This window comes from Nicotiana sylvestris, chromosome 8 (assembly GCF_000393655.2).
Source record: "Nicotiana sylvestris chromosome 8, ASM39365v2, whole genome shotgun sequence".
NCBI lineage: Eukaryota > Viridiplantae > Streptophyta > Magnoliopsida > Solanales > Solanaceae > Nicotiana > Nicotiana sylvestris.
The window spans coordinates 210,961,883-210,981,030 of record NC_091064.1 but is presented as its reverse complement, the minus strand read 5'-3'; the positions used below and the strand labels follow the sequence as shown (position 1 = coordinate 210,981,030).

Genomic DNA, 19,148 nt, shown 5'->3' with positions numbered 1-19,148 from the left:
CTAGAGGTAAATCCAGGGGAGTTGGAGGGTATTTTGGGGAGTTTAAAGGGGGGAATCTTTCTGATAACAGAAATAGAAATTTCTAGGGAGGTTTTTTTTTGATATTTCAGACTTTTGATAGTGTAACTTGGAAAAGAAGTCAGAATTTTAGGCATTTTCTAAGCTAAAACAATAATTCAAAGAGGACTAAAGTGGCAAATCTGTTTCTTTTACTGTTGCCCTATTGGCTTGCATATAAAGTGACTCTTTCTTGCCTTAGAAGGCAAGGGGTTGAAGAGATAAAAAGTCCAGAAAATACCAAAAGGCAAAAAAAATTCGACGGTTCTATTGATCTCGATTCTGGTTTCGTGTGAATTTCAATTTGGCAAAGCAATCTGAGTTTCATTAATTGTGAGAAATGGCTTAACTTGTTTCTTTTGAAGTTTGAGTACTGATTTCTGGGTCAAGGGTATGTTTCATTGGTGTTCAAGTTGATTTTACTGAGCATTTGGTTGAATCTGGGGGTTTTCTCGCTGCTGTTGAGTTTACTGCTTTGGTTTACTGCTGCTACTGTCATCTAAGCTCATAATTTCTTTGTTACTGCTGTAATCAGGTACATGCTCGAAACTTGAATCATGTGAATGTTTGGTTTGAATGGTGAAGTAAAGATGGATTTTGGAATTTGATTTTAGTCTGTTAATCATAGCTTAATCCCTCTTTTGTTTTTGTTTTTTTTGCTTTGTTCTTCTTAGCTTAGAACTGAAGAATTATTCTATCTTTAATGAAGGCTTAGTATTACATTTATTCTATCGGACCAAGGTACATAGTTAACCTCACATTTTTGGCGAGCAGTTTAGGGGGAGTTTGGCACACGGACTGAGTTGAGCACATCATTTCATCCTCGAACGAATGGGCAGTCCAAGCGCACTATTCAGATTTTGGAGGATATGCTCCGAGCTTGTGTCATTGACTTTGGAGGCTCATGGGATCAGTTCTTGCCTTTAGTGGAGTTTGCCTACAACAACAGCTACATGTCGAGCTTCCAAATGGCTCCTTATGAGGCTCTATATGGTAGGCGGTGTCGATCGTCAGTTGGATGGTTTGAGCCGGGAGAGGCTCGGTTGTTGAGTACGGATCTAATGCAGGATTCCTTGGACAAGGTCAGAATCATTCAAGATAGGCTTCGTACAGCTCAGTCCAGGTAAAAGAGTTATGTCGACCGTAAGGTTCGTGATGTGGCATTCTTGGTCGGCGAGCGGGTGTTGCTTCGGGTGCCGCCTATGAAGGGCGTAGTGAGATTTGGAAAGAAGGGCAAGCATAGCCTTAGGTTCATTGGCCCGTTTAAGATTCTTGATTGAGTGGGAGAGGTGGTTTACAGACTTGCATTGTCGCCGAGCTTATCGACCGTGCGTTCAGTGTTTCATGTCTCCATGCTTCGGAAGCATCACGGTGATCCATCCCACGTGTTAGATTTCAGCACTGTCCAGTTGGACAAGGACTTGTCCTATAAAGAGAAGCTGGTAGCTATTCTAGACCGGCAAGTTCGTCAGTTGAGATCGAAGAGTTTCCCTTCTATTCATGTTCAATGGAGAGGTCAGCCTGTTGAGGCATCGACCTGGGAGTCCGAGTCCGATATACAGAGTAGTTATCCCCATCTTTTCTCCAACTCAGGTACTTTCTTCTTATGTCCGTTCGAGGATGAACGATTGTTTTAGAGTTAGAGAACGATGACCCAAAAGGTCATCACTTGTTTTAGAAATAAATTCTATGTTTCGAGGCCTTAAAACCTCCCTTTTTCCTCACCTCGATTTGTGTGCACAGTCTAGGCGTGTATCCGGAAAGCAATTATATGAAAATCTGCGAAAAATGATGAATTTTGCTTTTAAAATGAATTTAAGTTCACTTCGGTCAATATTTTGGGCAAACGGACCCGTACCCATGATTTGACGGTCCTAGAGGGTATGTAGGAAAATATAGAACTTGGGCGTATGCCCGAAATTGAATTTCGAGGTCCCAAACCCGAGAAATAAATTTTTGAAGAAAATTGTTTAATTGAAATTCCAAGAGTTTTTGGAAATTTGAATGTATTTGAAATTGATGGTATCGGGCCCGTAACTTAGCTCCGGAGCCTGGTACAAGTCTTATATGGTGTTTAGATTGAGCCTGTAAAATTTGGTAAGAAACGAACTTGAAATGACGTGAATCAGACCCTCAGTTGTGAAATTTGAAACCTAAGTGTTCTTGAAATTTTTCTTTGATTTTGTTGCTAAATTCGTTGTTAAAGCGGTTAATTTGGCGATTTGATCGCACGAATAAGTCTATATGATGTTTTTGAGTTAGTATGCATGTTTGGTTTGGAGCCCCGAGGGCTCGGGTGAGTTTCAGATAGGTTTCAGAATGTTTTTACTCTTAGAAAAGTTGCAGGTTGTCAGTTTCTGGTATTCTAGAGTTTTGTTCTTCGCGTTCGCGGAAGGACTCTTGCGAACGCGAATGGTAAGTCAGGCTGAAGGACAATTCCTTCTACGTGAACGGGAAACCTTGGGAGTGCTACCCTTTGCGAATGCGAACTTGCTATCGCGAACGCGAAGGCCTTTTGGCCGGGACAGGGGAAATGGGTTTTTGTTCTATGCGAACGCGGACACTGGCCCGCGAACGCGATGGCTTGAGGAGCTAAAGCTCCGCGAACGTGAGGCACTAAACATGAACGCGAAGGCAATTGGTCCTGACCCTTTACGAACGCGACAGGCCCTTCGCGAACGCGAATAAGGCTTGTCTAGTGAATTAAAAACAGTAGCAAAATCGGGATTGAGTCCATAGCTTCATATTTTCAAAATTAGACAACATTGAGGCGATTTTCAAAGAACAAGTTCTTCCCCCAAGCATTGGTATATGATTCTAAACCTTTTTCTTTCAAATTCCCATTGCATTTCATCAATTTTTATCCAAAAATTTAGGATTTTTATGGTAGAAATTAGGAATTTGGGTAGAGTTAGGACTTTTTGAATAACTGGAATTTAGACCTTATTTTGGGGTCGGATTTTGAAACTAATTGCATATTTGGGCTCGTGGGTGATTGGGTTTTGGTCCGAACCTCGAGTTTCGATCAAGTGGGCCCGAGGGTCAATTTTTGACATTTTGGAAAAAATGATGGAAAACCTATAATTAAGCATTGAGTACGAATTCTTTAGCATTTATTAATGTTGTTAAATTAATTTGGACTAGATACAAGTAATTTTGAGGCGAATTCTAAAGGAAAAGTGGTGTTTGAGGCTTGAGTTGGCCGTGGAAGTTTGAGGTAAGTGTTTGGTTTAACCTTAGCTTGAGGGATTAAGACTTGTGTCTTAATTGCTATGTGTTAATTGTGGAGTACGATGTATAGGCATGGTGACGAGTGTCTATACGTCGGTGTCAAGCATGCCCGTGGGTCTAGTGTTGTAATTGTTGTGACTCCGTTGAGATTTATTCATGCTTAATATGTTGATTATCATTGTTGGTTCCCTTGCCGGGATGTTATTGTTTATGATATTGTCTCCCTTGCCGGTATGTTGTTGTTATACTCTTGTTCCCTTGCCGAGATTCTTTTGTGATTGATGTTGATTTGAAATGGGATCGGATTGCACGCCTGCAACAAGATATGTGAAATGGGAGTAGGTTGCACGCCTGCAACAAGGTATGTGAAATGGGAACGGGTTGCACTCCTGCAACAAGATATATAAAATGGGAGCGGGTTGCACGTCTGCAACGAGATATATGAAATGGGATCGGGTTGCACGCCTGCAACAAGATATATGGAATGAGAGCGGGTTGCACGCCTGTAACGAGATATATAAAATGGGAGCGGGTTGCACGCCTGCAACGAGGTATATGAAATGGGATCGGGTTGCACGCCTGCAACAAGAAAGAAATTAAAGTAAATACTCTGTTTGTTTTTACTCATTATTGTTGGCAATTAAATTCTGGTTTCTTTACATTCCTTTTTGGTATTTTGTTGTTATCCAATACTCTCTGTAGCATGCTTTCCCCTCCCCATCTTTAACTGTGAATATCTGCTTTTATTTCCCACTGTATATGATTTATCTGCATATATTTATTTGGTAGTCTGGTCCTAGCCTCGTCACTACTTCACCGAGGTTACGCTAGGAACTTACCAACACATGGGGTCGGTTGTGCTGATACGACACTCTGCACTATGTGCAGATACTGGTACCAGAGCATTTGAACCGCAGTGAGGTTGCTGCCTTCAGTCCAACATGCGACCCGAGGTAGTCCTGCAGACGTCCGGGGGCCTTGGCGTCTCCTTCTATTATTTGTTTCTATTTTTTTTTTCTTATTTAGAGGAAGATCCATGTATTTCTAGTTAGACTTTATTTGTAGTACTCTTAGACAGTCTGTGAAATTGTGACACCAAATTATGGATAGAGATGTATTTAGACTTTCGTAGTTTGTATTAAGTTAAATTATTAGATTTTGTCTTCCGCTTTGTTTTTGATATTATTATTTCCGCTGTTTTGATATGTTATTTTGAAATTATAAGGACTTAAAGACTTGAAAAGAGTAATTAAATTAGAATTGTTGGCTTGCCTAACTTTCACTAGTAGGCGCCATCACGACTCCCGAGGTGAAAAAATCCGGGTCGTGACAATATACTACCATTGAAGCATAAAATAAGGCATGAAATATGCTATTTATGTTTTTCCTCTCTCTTAAACAGCTGGACATACCTATTTTTAAGGTGATTGTCGTTACTGTATTCATGAATACATGGCGCGAATAGATATGAATACATGCGCGTACAGTTGGACTGCCATGATTTTAGGTGCTTTTTACTATTGTATTCATGAATACATGTGAGCACATGCGTGTATAGCTGGACTGCCCTGATTTTAGGCTCCTTTTGCTGGTGTATTCATGAATACATGACGCGAATACGTGTGAATACATACGCGTACAACTAGATTGCCCTGATTTTAGGCATTTTTTACTGCTGTATTCATGAATAAATGGCGCGAATACATGTGAATACATGCGCGTATAGGTGGACTACCCTGATTTTTAGGCACTTTTTGCTGTTGTATTCATGAATATAGCAGATATCGCGAATACACACCGTAACAACTAAATAGTAGCTATAGGAAGTAATTATGTACTCCCTCTGTTCCAGTTTATATGAACCTATTTTTTTTTTGGTTTGTTTGCAAAAAAGAATGACCTCTTTCTAAATTATGTAATAATTTGGCTTAAACTTACAATTTACCATTAGTGAGAAGTTTATATATAACCACACAAATACTACTCTGAGCCCCTTTTTGACTTGTTTAGAACCACACATTCCAAAAGTCTTCATTTTTTCTTAAACTCCATGCCCAGTTAAAAATGTTCACATAAATTGAAACGAGGAAGTATATTGGTAGCTATAGGAAATTAACAACCACTAAACAATAGTGATTTCTGAAAACCCTCTTAAATAAATATCTAATAAATTTGTCTAACACATATATAAAATTTAGTTAAAGCTATTAGATTTTGCCCAACTAATATCTTCGACCATGCATCCATTCCTGAGTTGTAGGTCTTGTAATTTTTTGTATTAAATGTTAGAAATAAAGAAATAGAAAAAAGGACGGCCAAGGGCCAACAAAAGAAGAAAAGAATTAAAAAGAGGAAAAAGTTAATAGTAACCAGCCAAAGACGCCACACAGAAGGACGAGCCACGTGAAGCAGCGTTAATGAATACTACGTGACGCTTTCTGAATGGCCAATGACATTGGACCTTGTACGGACCGATGTTGACGTTTTAAAAATAGTTGTACGGAAATTGAACTCTTCTGTGAACATAGACCATTAGACTGTGTGCAAAAATCTTTTTTAGGCAACCCTCACCTAAAAAAGGTGTGATATGTGTTTAATGCATATTATTCTTTCCTTTTTCAGGTGCAAATCGTTTTTCTCATTTTAACTTTGACTTTAAAAAACCAGATTTCTCCTCTAACTTTATATACTAAGATATTTTCCTTTTTTTCTTGGTGACATAGAAATATTATTAATAAAATTATTTTTTCTGCCCATACTCTTTCTTGTTAGTCCATCCTGAGCAAATGATATTTTTCTATATCTAAAAATAATTTATTTTTAACTTTTTTTTTATTTTACTCTTAATGATATGCTTTATAGCATACAAATATCTATACTTATTTTATACTACTACTTTTAAAAGTCTTTATTTTATTTTTAAACTTCGTAATTTGTCAAACATTCCATGATCCGAGGGTCCATCGAAAACAACCTCTATACACTCACAAGGTAGGGGTAAAGTTTGCGTACACTGTACCCTCATCAGACCCATTTATAAGATTACACTGGATTTGTTATTATTGGTATATTTTGTCAAACATTATTACATAAAATGGGAGGGAGGAAGTAACTTTTTAAGTAGCTTAATCGTTCTAGAGAACAATGTCCCAATGCAGATACAAAAATAAGAATATAAAACAAAAGAGGGGTTGTTTGATAGATCCTTAAGCTATCAAAGGTATCCATGAGATTGTTTTTTTGGACATAAAACTGGAGGGAGAAATTTATTTGAAATATGAGACCTTAATGGAAGTTAAGAAAAAAAAATTAAAAAAAAATGGCGTCAGAGATATTCAAACTATTTTGAGAAGTACAATGATGTGTCTAAATAATGATTTCTACTGACAGGTCCATTTGGTTCTTGCTTGGCACCAACAATTCTCATGTACTATTTATTTTCAGGCAATGAAGAACCAAAACATATTGAATTTTTAACTCATAGAATCTAATTCAAACCTTTTTTTTTGTTTCAGATATTTCAAAAACTTGTTTTTTAAAAGGAAACCACACGATTATACATTTATTCCTCTATATTAGTGTTTTTAATAAACGATCTTGAGATGATCTCTTCCTAATATCTTAAAATTTTATATTGCAGTGCTTAGCCGAAAATAGATATAAGTGCTAGGTGTGCAAAAATAGAAAATAAACTTCGGAGGATCTAATACCACAAAATCGGGAGAAATTCAAAAATAGCCAGATTTACAACGGGTCGTCAAAAATAGTCCAGTTTCAAAAGTAATCGAAATTTAGACATTTTTCATGTAAAGATAAATTTGAACGAAAACACTGTTCAAACCCCAGAAAATACGCCATTATATTATGTTGGATTTCCGGCATAAGTATACTTGAACTCCAACATATTATACTGGAGTTCCAGGATAAGTATGCTGGAACCGAGGGGTTGCTCTGATGGTAAGCAACCCCCACTTCCAACCGAGAGGTTGTGAGTTCGAGTCTCCCCAAGAGCAAGGTGGGAAGTTCTTGGAGGGAAGGATGCCGGGGGTCTATTTGGAAACAGTCTCTCTACCCTAGGGTAGGGGTAAGGTTTGCGTACACACTACCCTCCCCAGACCCCACTAAGTGGGATTATTACTGGGTTGTTGTTGTTGTTGTTGTTGTTGTTCCAGGATAAGTATGCTGGAACTCCAGTATAATATGATGGAGTTCCAGCATAAGTACACTAGAACTCCAACATAATATACTGGAGTTCCAACAAGTATATCAGTCTAGCATAATATACTGAAGTTTGGAGCACCGGTGCTCCAGTCTCCAGTATATTATACTGGAGCTAGCAAAGTATATCGGTTCATACAAACGTGCACCGAACTCCAGTATATTATGCTGGACCAGTCTCTGTTGCAGCAAAATAATGGCTAATTTTCATTGACTTGGTAAACGCTGACTATTTTTGAATGACCAGTTCGAAAACTGGCTATACCGTGCTATTTTTACCACAAAATCATTATTTTTAACCCTTCAATTTGTAAAAAAGAAAGTTTCCGGATTTTGGTAATACATGATACAACCACCTAATTTTATTCGTTGAAAAAAAAACATAGATTGTGAATCACCAACTTCATAAGTTAGATGGTAAAGAGTAATTCCAAGCAAAAAGAAAGTTGATCGCACAAATTTTTGCCATGCCCAAACTTGCTTCTTTGAGGGAACTTTTAAAGCAAAATAAAGAGTTTATGGCATTTAGATTATGAACTACGAGTACTCCCTCTGTCTCAATTTAGATGAGATAGTTTGATCCGGCTCGAAGTTTAAGAAAAAAAAAAAGATTTTTGAAACTTGTGTTCTTAAAAGTTTAAGGCGAAAGCTTTGTGGGGCCATGACATTTGTGTTATTATAAACGCTTCTCACTAAGAGTAAAATAAGTAAAATAAAGAGTTTAAAATTGAATTATTTTCAGTTGTAGAAATGTATCATTCTTTTTAGAACGGTCTATTAAGAAAAGTGTGTCATGTATAAAATTTGATGTGCAATATATGAGTGAGATTAAATATCATATTTTTAATTTTCTGTAAGAATTGTCTTGAACAAAAGAAACAATAAAGCAAGTTCTATATGGAGTTTCCTTTTAAGTGTGTGGATGATATTTGGAAAGTCGAATCAGCGATTCGTATCGGAAAAAGGAAATAAAAAAGGAACTCCAATTCAGGGGGTTTTCTCCTATGGACTCAAATACACATACTGATAGCCTGTACGATATGTTTTAACACCACAATTGAATATGTTATATAATAATTTCTTTATTATATTTTTCGTGTTAACGGGTAAAGTTGTTGTTATTTAACTAGGAGGTCACTAGTTTGACCCGTGGAAATAATCTCTTGCAGAAATACAGAATAAGACTGCGTACAACAGACTCTAGTGTCAGGCGCTTCCCTGAACCTGCGCATAACATGAACTTAGTGTACCGGACTGACCTTTTTATTATATTTTTTGTGTTGTAAAATAAAAAATTATAATAACAAATTGAATGTTATTGTAAGTAATTTAATAATAGCTATTAAAGGTGTGGTGAGTAGAGGCGGATCTAGGTAAACTTTATGGATTCAACATTTAATATTATTAGCATTGAACCCATTATATTAGGGTTTCTGTAGTTTACTATTTGTTGCAATTTTAATAGATTTTTACACATAAATTTATGCTCCGCATAAAAAATTATGAATTTCATTGCACTCATCAACTACGGGCTACATACGCCCCTGGTGGTGAGATGGATAAATTTTTTAATTAAAGGTCCCGGTTCGAACCCTTCGAATTGAAAACCCATAGTAGGGACTAGGGAGTCGTTTCCCCTTTAGACATGATGCTAATGTGAAATAATCGACCAGCAAAATTTCAAATATCAGATATAGTTATAAAAGAAATATAACTTAATAGTGTAAAACAATATTAGCACACTATCGATGCACAAAAATAATATTCCCAATCCATATAACACGCCAATTTACTAACGGGAAATAATAATGTATATCTACTCTCAAAATAATAGTCGAAAAATGTATATTTTTTTTGTATATATACATATTTTGTATGTTATATTCAAAAATTATACAAATTTTATATATTTTTTGGCGACCGAATATAAATACTTTCCGGCGCGAATTAAGAGTGATAATACCCCATTTACTAATAGGTTACCATGAATGTGCCGTCAATGGTCCCTATACTGTTTTCTATTAAAAACGCAAAATTAATAATTCCCCCACTTGTTTGCCTTAGCCTACCATATATGTACTACACTAAAATTAATATTTTTTTTTGTGGGTGGGCGGGGGGGGGGGGGGGCGCATCTGTTTGTCTAATTTAGTGCTTCTTACAAGTTTGCTAAAAGAAGAAAATAGATGAGGTTTTGGTTCTTACAAGTCTTTCCTTAATCATTTCTCTATTTATATCCTCTCTCTGGTTGTTGTGAACTCAAAAAGGCATAAGATAAAAATAGAAAAACAGAAAAAATATGTCCTCATCTTGGTCTTCTTAATTAGGGTTTCAGATCCTTTCCATTTCTGTCTTACTTACAAAAAAATTTCTTTTTTTTTTATTCTTCCATCTTTCAGATCTGAGACACCCATTAATAGGTTTTTGTCTTGTTTTCTTCCTATTGTATAAATCAATTCTTATCTTCTCCAAAAAAAAAAGGAACTTTCTTTCTATAGAAACTTGTCATGGATATATATGTTAGGATTTCTTGAATATTATTTTGTATCTTAATCTGAAAGTAATTGAGATCCTCTACAATATCTGCCATTTTTTCTGAGAAGAAGAAGTAATTAAAAGTAAGAAAAAAAGATGGTGAGAGGAAAAACTGAGATGAAAAGAATTGAAAATGCAACAAGTAGGCAAGTTACCTTCTCAAAAAGAAGAAGCGGACTTCTTAAAAAAGCATTTGAGCTTTCAGTTCTATGTGATGCAGAAGTTGCTCTTATTATTTTCTCTCCAAAAGGAAAGCTTTATGAATTCTCAAGTTCCAGGTACACACATTAATTATATCTACATCTTCTTGTTTTTTCACCACAATTTTATCATAATTGTATGTGTATATATAGCTAGAATCTTTATTTTTAAACAACTTATAATAGAGTAGCTCTTTACTCTTTAGGATTTATATATCCATTATTCAGACAATTACATTAAATGTAACAAAGTAGCAAGTACAATGATCACCTGCTTTATCTGTCCAAAAGGGTCCCTTCGTTTTCTGCCTATTTGTTTTGTTATTAAGTTCTTGATTCTCCATCTTCTCGGGGTCTATTGTAAACATCCACTTTACCTTCACAAGGTAGGAGTATGGTTTACATACACTCTACCCCACACCCTACTTTGTGTGATTATGCTAAGTTTGTTGTTGTTGTATTCTTTGTCCTTAGTTTTATACCAAGAAAAGAGAAAAAACTCACAGTGAACAAGAATTAGAAAGACTTAGTATTGCCAATACAATCTTTAATTATCTTTGAATGATTTAAGTAATCCGTACATATCCAACAATTATTTAGAATTGGTATAATCTTGATAAAGCTGAATCTTGTACAAATTATAGATGATTATGTGTATAATACAAGGAGTAATTCATCAAACAAGAAAACAAAGTTTGATGTATGTTGTGGCAAAATGTTAGTACTTGGGAGAAGTGGCCGGTGGCCTTTTTATTTTTTTACAATAAAATGAGGTTAAACTTGAAATGAAGTTGTACTTACAATCGTCAGTCCCAATACCCCACCCACTTTTGCCTGTTTATATATATGTTCATGACTTTCCTCAATCTTTTATCAGTGATATCAGACAATCAATTACAGTCAAATCTCTCTATAACAGTCTCGTTTGTTCTGAATATTTGAATGTTATAGCAAAGTGTTGTTATATAGAACATATATTATAATATAACATGAAAATTGGTTCCGAAAAAGTTTGGCTTCTATAGTAAAGTGTTATTATATATATGGATACTGTTATTGAAAGGTCTGACCGTATATATATCAAGTTCATAGACTATGTATAAAGCAGTTTTTCTCTTGACTGCTTTCTAAAATTTTATGACTAAAAATTATTCATTTTCTTATTAATCAATTTTTATGATGCTCCAAGGTCTTAGAGATCTTCATTTATGTGTATTGTTCAACAAGTTCATCCTAAGAAAAAGTCTTAATAATTAGTATGTGTAGTACTAAAGAATAATTTGTTTGGTTTACAGACTAGTTATACAAGATTTATTATACCATGAACTATTATGCTAGCTAGTTATTACATTGATTATAATGATTCATGAATTGTGATGTTGAGATCACAATGTCAAGTCGAGATACATTATCAATATACGTATTCTTGTTACACATATATCTCATATAAAAATATACTATATAAATTTCTATATAAGTTATGCATGTATATTGAATTTATGGTGTTTTAAAACAACAAATGGATATCAAACGTTTTCTCTATTTACTTTGTAGTTGAACTTTTTTACTTATTATGCGTTGAGAAGTTTACTTAATATTGAAATCCAGTTAGCAAACGGTACTGACGCTACTTGCCCTATCATCCCGTGTCTCAACTAACTTTTTACTTGTCTCTAAGTCTCTCTTTTCCTATCTTCTATAATTAATTTCCATCCAATCCGTACGTATTTCTCTTCGGATCCATTTAACATCAGAGTCTCTTAATACAGACTATGAAATGAAATAGTGGTATAATTTTTGGACTGTACCTTGAAGATTCTCCTTTGTGATTTTCATTTGCTCTTTTGGAGGAGAAGCCTTATAAAAGGATTATCTTTTCATCTACAACAAAAAATATCTATCATTGAAGACAAATTTGTCTAAACTATTGTAAAAAATCTAAGCATTCAATTCGAAACGATTATTGGAGTAGCTCAATCAATATGAGACAATCTAACACCTCTCAGACCTGAATTTTTGGAGCATGGATAACATAATATAGGCGTCCAACATTGAATAAATTAATGGGGATGAGTTTGTGCTAACTGCTATGAGGTCATTTTAAGAGAATAAAATTTCGACCTAAATCAAACCCCAAAAGTTGACTCAAAATTGCTCAAGACTATACAAAAAGACAACAATCAATTTTGATGAAACGGTTGGAATTTTCCTCAACCAATGTTGGACAAACTTAGAGAAGGATGAATTAATTTTTACACATGTATATCATTGAGTATTTTTCATATCTTCACTTTGGAGTTGAAATTACTCACCTTATTAAGTATTCTAGATATTAACATATGGCTTAATGCTTTGGAGAGCGGGAAGTTTGTGCAAATTGAAAATCTTACTTGTGGAGACTATATAGATTTTAACTTTTTAAAACTTTTATTTGCAAAATCAGAAAAAATTGTCTGATTCTTCTCAAGATAGCAAAAGTGCGTAAAGAAAAATCAATTCAATGAAACATATTTAATTAACATGTCATGATGTGTTAGGATCAAGCGCTTATCATCATGCCGAAAGCTATAGCTAATAGCAAAGGCGTAACTTTATTTCTTAATCATGTCCACCAAACAAGCGCCATATTCGACCATATGACTCTGACCCGGGCCACCCCAGCCTCAGCGTGTGCCTTGCCATAGATAGGATGTTGGCTTTACCCAAAAATTCTCCTCCCAACACTTGCCTCATGCAGTATGTTGCTCTTGGGAATCGAACTCATGCCCTTAGATATGATATCACTTGTTAAGATCAATCGCTTACCATCATGCCAAAAGCTATAACTGATAGCATGCATAGGCACAACCTTATTTCTTAACCAAACCCACCAAGCAAGCACCATGCATGACTATGACTTTGATCGGGGCCAATCCAGTCCACTCGTGGGCTTTGCCATAGGCAGGATGTTGGCGTTACCCAACATGATGGAATATTCTTGCAAGTGTAAATCCAATTTGTCCAACTTATATTACTATACAATCTCATTTTGTCTCGCTTATATTAAGGTAACATGGTGGAGACTTGCACATTCTTATCCTATTCCGTTTTTTCATTTTAGTACTAACAAGACCATAGAACGATATAAGAAGAATGACAAGTATCTTGGACTCAACAGATCAAAGATAGCTGATATACAAACTACTGAGGTTAGCATCCTTATTCATTTTTGCATTCTGTTCTTTTTTCATTTTTGCATTCTGTTAGGACACAAATACGTCATCTAATCAAAATGTTTTACTTAAACTAATTAATATAAGTTGATGTTACCAGCTTACATGTTGTCTCAACAGCATGCATTTTCATGACCCTCCTTGTCTCATTGCAGGTATATATAAATAGCTTCTAGTTGTATCTGAGGAAGGATTGGGTTTTACATAGTTGTTAAATTTCATGTGTTGTCTTTTTTATTAATTAAAAGTAGTCTTGGGGTTTCAAAATGATGGATCAAAATTAACATGCATATATCTAGACTATTTTAACATTTTGGTACAAGAGTCCAGTGTGTCTCTTAGGGAACTATAAGGTTTTCCTCGTGTTTATATATGTGCAAGTATGCAAGTCAAGAGTAAAGAACAAGAAAAAGATATGCAATTGCTGTTGAAACAATATATAGTGCAACTTGGAGTAAGAGAAGCAAGAAATGTATTTTTTGTTGGCTATTTCTTGAAAGTTAAAAGGCTATGTATACTATATAGTTTGTATAGTTAGAAGAAGAAGACAATCATCATAAAGAAAGATGTGTTGTTCGACGAAGAAGCTCATTGGAATTTGGCGCAAAATAAGGTTGAAAGACAAGTATGCTGAGCTAGGATCTGAAATTAAATTTATACTATTCTAAATTTTAGGACAATGACATTATGTTAATATGGTTCTGACTTTAATTTTTATATATATGTAGTAAATTTTGTTGGGTGTAATGTGCGAACAAAGTCCCACATTGGTACCTGAAAAGACTGGGACCCTACATATAAGATGTAGAGATCTTTTAATGATGTGAAACCTTTTGGGGAACATCGTACGAACTTGATCCAAAACAGACAATATCACACCATATTAAGAGTATCTTTGGACCGTTTTGATCTAACAACTTATATTAGGGCCCAAGTTCGACGGGATGAGTGTGACAATGGTAGAGTGATGGTGTGGGTTCGGTTTACCTCCCCTTAGGAGCTTGGAGACACGCACGTAAGAAGACACATAAAAGAAGAATCTAGTTGCGGGTTTCGGTTTATAAATACTCTAATGATGTGGACGTCAAACGATGAATCTCTAAAATTGACCTATGGATCGTGGTGAGGGTCATAAGAAATTTATTTCGAGGGAAAGAGATTGTTGGGTGTGTGAACAGAGTCCCACATTACTTGCTAAAAAGATTTGGAGCCTACATATAAAGTGTAAGAATCTCTTAATAGTGTAAAATCTTTTTGAGGAAAACTATGTCGGCTTGGCTAGAAATGAACAATATCACACAAAATTAAGAGTGTCTTTTAGATCGTTTTAGCCCAACAAATTTTTTAATACAACTACAAGGTTTAAACTAAAGTTACTGAGTTTGATCAAACTCGTATGCCAACTTCTAGCTCCGTTCCTAGTAGTAGCTGAAGAAGAATCTGAAAAAGAGGAAAATAATGTTGAAAAAGCTTCAGGATATTTTGATCAAATATTGTCTTCAAGCATGATAAAGTTTTAACACGCAAGCCCAAGTAGTTTCCACGAAAGATTAAATGCATTGCTGAAATTCATGTATCATGCAACTATTGCATGGTTGAACCAGCAAGCTTTGAATAAGCCATTCAAAAAAAGGTGCTTTCTAAGAAGAATTTAAGAGGATTTTGGTGAAACGCAAGACAAACCAACTAGGATTTCTTGTGACAAAAAAAACAACAAAAGCATGCGAAGAATTCAACTGCTTAAGTTATACTATCTGTTCAAAATTATTTTTCTGATTTATTTCTTCTCTTCGTCTCACAAAACTAACAGTAGTTAGTATTTAAGAACTACTATATATTGCATAGAGAAATTTATATACCATCTGGATAAATATTGCATTTGTTATTACGTTGGTGTAATTGATGTGCTTTATGTTGCTTATTTTACGAGTTTTGTCTTTCGATCTTCCCCTCGAACTAAGTTCCACGTGGTCCACTATCACAATCCACAAGTCTTCTCCTCAAACTAGTTTCATATAGCCATTACCACAATCCACGGGTCAATTTGAAATTTATTGTATGTCATCCACATCGTTAGAGTATTTATGGCAACCAAAGTCAGCTACTAGCTTCTTTTTGTGTGCGCATCTCCAACCTCGTAAGGGTAAGCAAAACGAGCCCTCCACTATCACTCTATCATTGTTATACTTATCCCGCTGAACCTGGGCTCTGATTCTAGTTGTTGGGCTAAAACGACCCAATGATACTCTTAACAATAACAAAAATAACCCAGTGAAATCCCACAAGTAGGGTCTGGGGAGGATAATGTGTACGCAAGCCTGACTTTTACTCCGGAGGAGTAGAGAGGCTATTTTCGATAGACCCTTAGCTAAAGAAGATGGGAAGCGACAGTGGCGCAAGTATATCAGAGGGAGCAAGAAAGAAAGAAAGATAACATCATCAACGTAATAACCAGAAAATAGAAAGAAAAGCAATAACAATAAGCAGTAACAATAGCGCAGTACTACATACACAATAGAGTAATATGGATACAACAAGAGCCACCAGCATCCTAAGACAATAGAGTAATGGATCGGACTAGTCTCCTACGACCAAACCTGCAGCCCTATTGAAGTAATATGGACACAATTGAAGTCACTAGCAGCCTAAGACAGAACCCATGCTAGCCTCCTACTTCCTAACCTACAACCTTAATGTTCACCCTCCACAACTTCTTATCAAGGGCCATGTCCTCGGAAATCTGAAGCCGCACCTGGTCCTGCCTGATCACCTCTTCCCAATATTCTGCCCTCTAAGTTTTCTCACACCCGTCAAGGCTAGCTGTTCATATCTCCTAACCGGGGTATCCATGCTTCTCCTCCGCACGTGTCCGAACCTTCTAAGTCTAGCTGCCCACATCTTGTCTTCTATGGGTTCCATGCCCACCTTCACCCAGATATTTTCATTCCTAATATTATCCAGCCTAGTGTGCCCGCACATCAATCTCAACATCCTTATTTCTGTAACTTTTATCTTCTGGATATGAGAATTTTTGACTGGCCAATACTCAACACCATAGATCATGGTCGGTCTGACCTCCGCTCTATAGAATTTACCGTTAAGCTCTGGGGGCACCTTCCTGTCGCATAAGACACTAGATGCTAGTCTCCATTTCATCCACCCCACCTATACGGCGCGTAACATCTTCATCAATCTCCCCATCCTCCTAGATAAACGACCCCAGGTACTTGAAGCTCCCTTTCTTGGGAATGACTTGAGAGTAAAGCCTCACGTCCATGTCCACTTCTCATGAAACGCCGCTAAACTTGCACTCCACGTATTCTGTCTTAGTCCTGCTCAACTTGAAACCTTTAGATTCAAGGGTCTATCTCCAAACCTTCAACCTCTCGTTAATACCGTCTCGCGTCTCATCGATCAGAACAATATCAACAGCGAATAACATACACCATGTCACCTCCCCTTGGATATGGTGTGTCAGTGTGTCCATCGCCAGGGCAAATAAGAATGGGCTGGCGCCGATCCTTGGTGTAAACCCATAACAACCGGAAAATGCTCCTTGTCGCCCCAACTGTCCTAACCTGTGTCTTAGCTCTATCATACATGTCCTTAATCACCCTAATATAAGCAACCCCAATGATACTCTAAACACCGCTATTATCTGCTTTGGGCCAAGCCCGCACAGTTTTTCCAAAAGGCCCCACACTATTAAAAGATCTCTACACCTTATATGTAGGCTTCCAAATTTTTCAGCGATCAATGTGGAACTTTGTTCGCATACCCAACATATATAAAATAACACAGTCCTTAATTTAGATATATAACTCATTATAATCAGCTTGCTTATAATCTGTGTGTTGATAGCATCTTGTTTAATGCATTTCCATGCATGCTTTTTCATTACTGCTGCTTTGCTGAGTCTCTTGGTATTTTTATACTCATGTATTTTATGTAGCATTTGAAAGAGGAGATTGCAACAATGACTAGAAAGCTCGAGTTTCTTGAAGATTCTAAAAGGTTCTCTCCTAGTTTTCTGTACTGTAGCACAATATGAACACTGCAGAACTATGTTGCTCGGACTCTCAGAAAATATAGTTGGGTGCGTGTCGGATCCTCCAAAAATAATGTATTTTTGGAGGATATGACATGGGTGTGACAGCATTTTGAAGAGTCCCCGCAACTTAGCCGCAGAATAAAACCTACAAATGGTTCTGCTAATTCTTTATGCATTATATATTGCAGAAAGCTTTTAGGAGAAGGTTTAGATTCTTCCTCCTATGATGAACTTCAACAGGTAGAAGAACAGTTGGAACGAAGTTTAAGCTGCATTAGGGCAAGAAAGGTGTGCATAATATGTTCTCTCTCTCGTTTTCAATTTTTCCTTTTTTTTTCTGCTGCAGCTGGATGCATAATCTTTTCCTTACTCTAAAAGATATTTACACAATCGGGTTATTACGTAAGAGATATACACTAATTATCAATATAGCATAGGAAATTGTAACTTGGAAAAAAATATTAGTAATTTGCTATAATAGGTTAAACTGAAAAGAATGTTAACACTGCTGAATTTATATATATAACTTAATTTCTTTTTTGTTTTGTCTCAGAACCTGTTATTCAGGGAACAGATTGCTCACCTAAAGGAAGAGGTAAATACCTTAGAAGTATTTAATATTAATAAAACTCAGAACTGTTAATCCAGTTGGCTTATAAAGTACACTGTTTCTCTTGTACTCTCAGGAAAAATTCCTAATGAAGCAAAATGCAGACTTGAAGAAAAGGGTAAGATATTACACGAAATATTTGCCTACATGTCAAGTCCATTCTAACAATTAATTTGAAGATACTGAAGTTCGGTATTTGTAAATACTCAAAATAATAATTTATGTCTAAATGGACAGCTAAAGATAGTTCCACATATTTTGATTTGTTGAGATTATATGTATGATATATTTCTCGGATACTTCAAAACTGTTGTCTGGTGTACGCCAAATCCTCCAAAAGTAATGTAATTTTGGAGTGCCTGATGTGGGTGCGGCAATATTTTTGGCAAATCTAAGTAATATGATCTAACCACGATATATAAAAATTAATGTTGAAGAATGAAATGCATATAGATTATTATTGTTGATGTCAATTAGTTTTGAATTGAAGTATAGTTGATTGGTTAATGGGTCAATTTCTTCTATATTACTGCATTTTTATTTACTAGTACATATTACTCGAAGAAAATTTAATATTAAATTTGTTTTTCAGTGTGAGGTGCTACCACAGCTTATGACAACAGTTCCTCAGGAAAAGGAAGACACTGAAAGACAAACAATGGAAGTAGAGACAGAGCTCTTTATTGGACTTCCTCAAAGACAAAGATCCCATTAATTTTTCTCAACTGTGAAAAATAATTGCATTACTTCAAGCTTTTTACCACTGTAATTAGTTTCTTGAGTTAAGTAAAAAATAAATTGCAGTCAATATGGTTATCTTTTTCTTCTTTTCTTTCTTATCAGTTACAATAACAACAAATCCAGTTTGATCTCAATAGGTGGGATCTGGGGAGGGTAGTCTGTACGCAGACCTTACCCCTACCTAATGCAGGTAGAGATATCAGTTGTGCATTAATAATCATCAAAATGATGCAAATGATAGTTTTGTCTAGAGAAATGTATATACACATTTAATTTTATTTCCTTTTTTGCTG

General features: G+C 35.8%; 1 protein-coding gene across 1 annotated transcript; it reads left to right on the top strand.

The window, feature by feature from the left end:
- Positions 1-9,686: 9,686 nt before the first annotated feature.
- On the top strand, positions 9,687-18,922 carry LOC104227239 (agamous-like MADS-box protein AGL19). Its single transcript, XM_009779448.2, has 7 exons — positions 9,687-10,319; positions 13,342-13,429; positions 17,406-17,467; positions 17,693-17,792; positions 18,058-18,099; positions 18,191-18,232; positions 18,707-18,922. The coding sequence occupies exons 1-7, from the start codon at positions 10,138-10,140 to the stop codon at positions 18,827-18,829; spliced, it is 639 nt and encodes a 212-aa protein (XP_009777750.1). The 5' UTR covers positions 9,687-10,137; the 3' UTR covers positions 18,830-18,922.
- Positions 18,923-19,148: the final 226 nt, after the last annotated feature.

Excerpts from the sequence above, each read along its gene's own strand:
- LOC104227239 (XM_009779448.2), top strand. The coding sequence starts at position 10,138 with ATGGTGAGAGGAAAAACTGAGATGAAAAGAATTGAAAATGCAACAAGT. Across the intron at positions 10,320-13,341 it reads TATGAATTCTCAAGTTCCAG|TACTAACAAGACCATAGAAC; the intron begins GTACACACATTA and ends TTTTCATTTTAG. Across the intron at positions 18,100-18,190 it reads TTGCTCACCTAAAGGAAGAG|GAAAAATTCCTAATGAAGCA; the intron begins GTAAATACCTTA and ends TTGTACTCTCAG.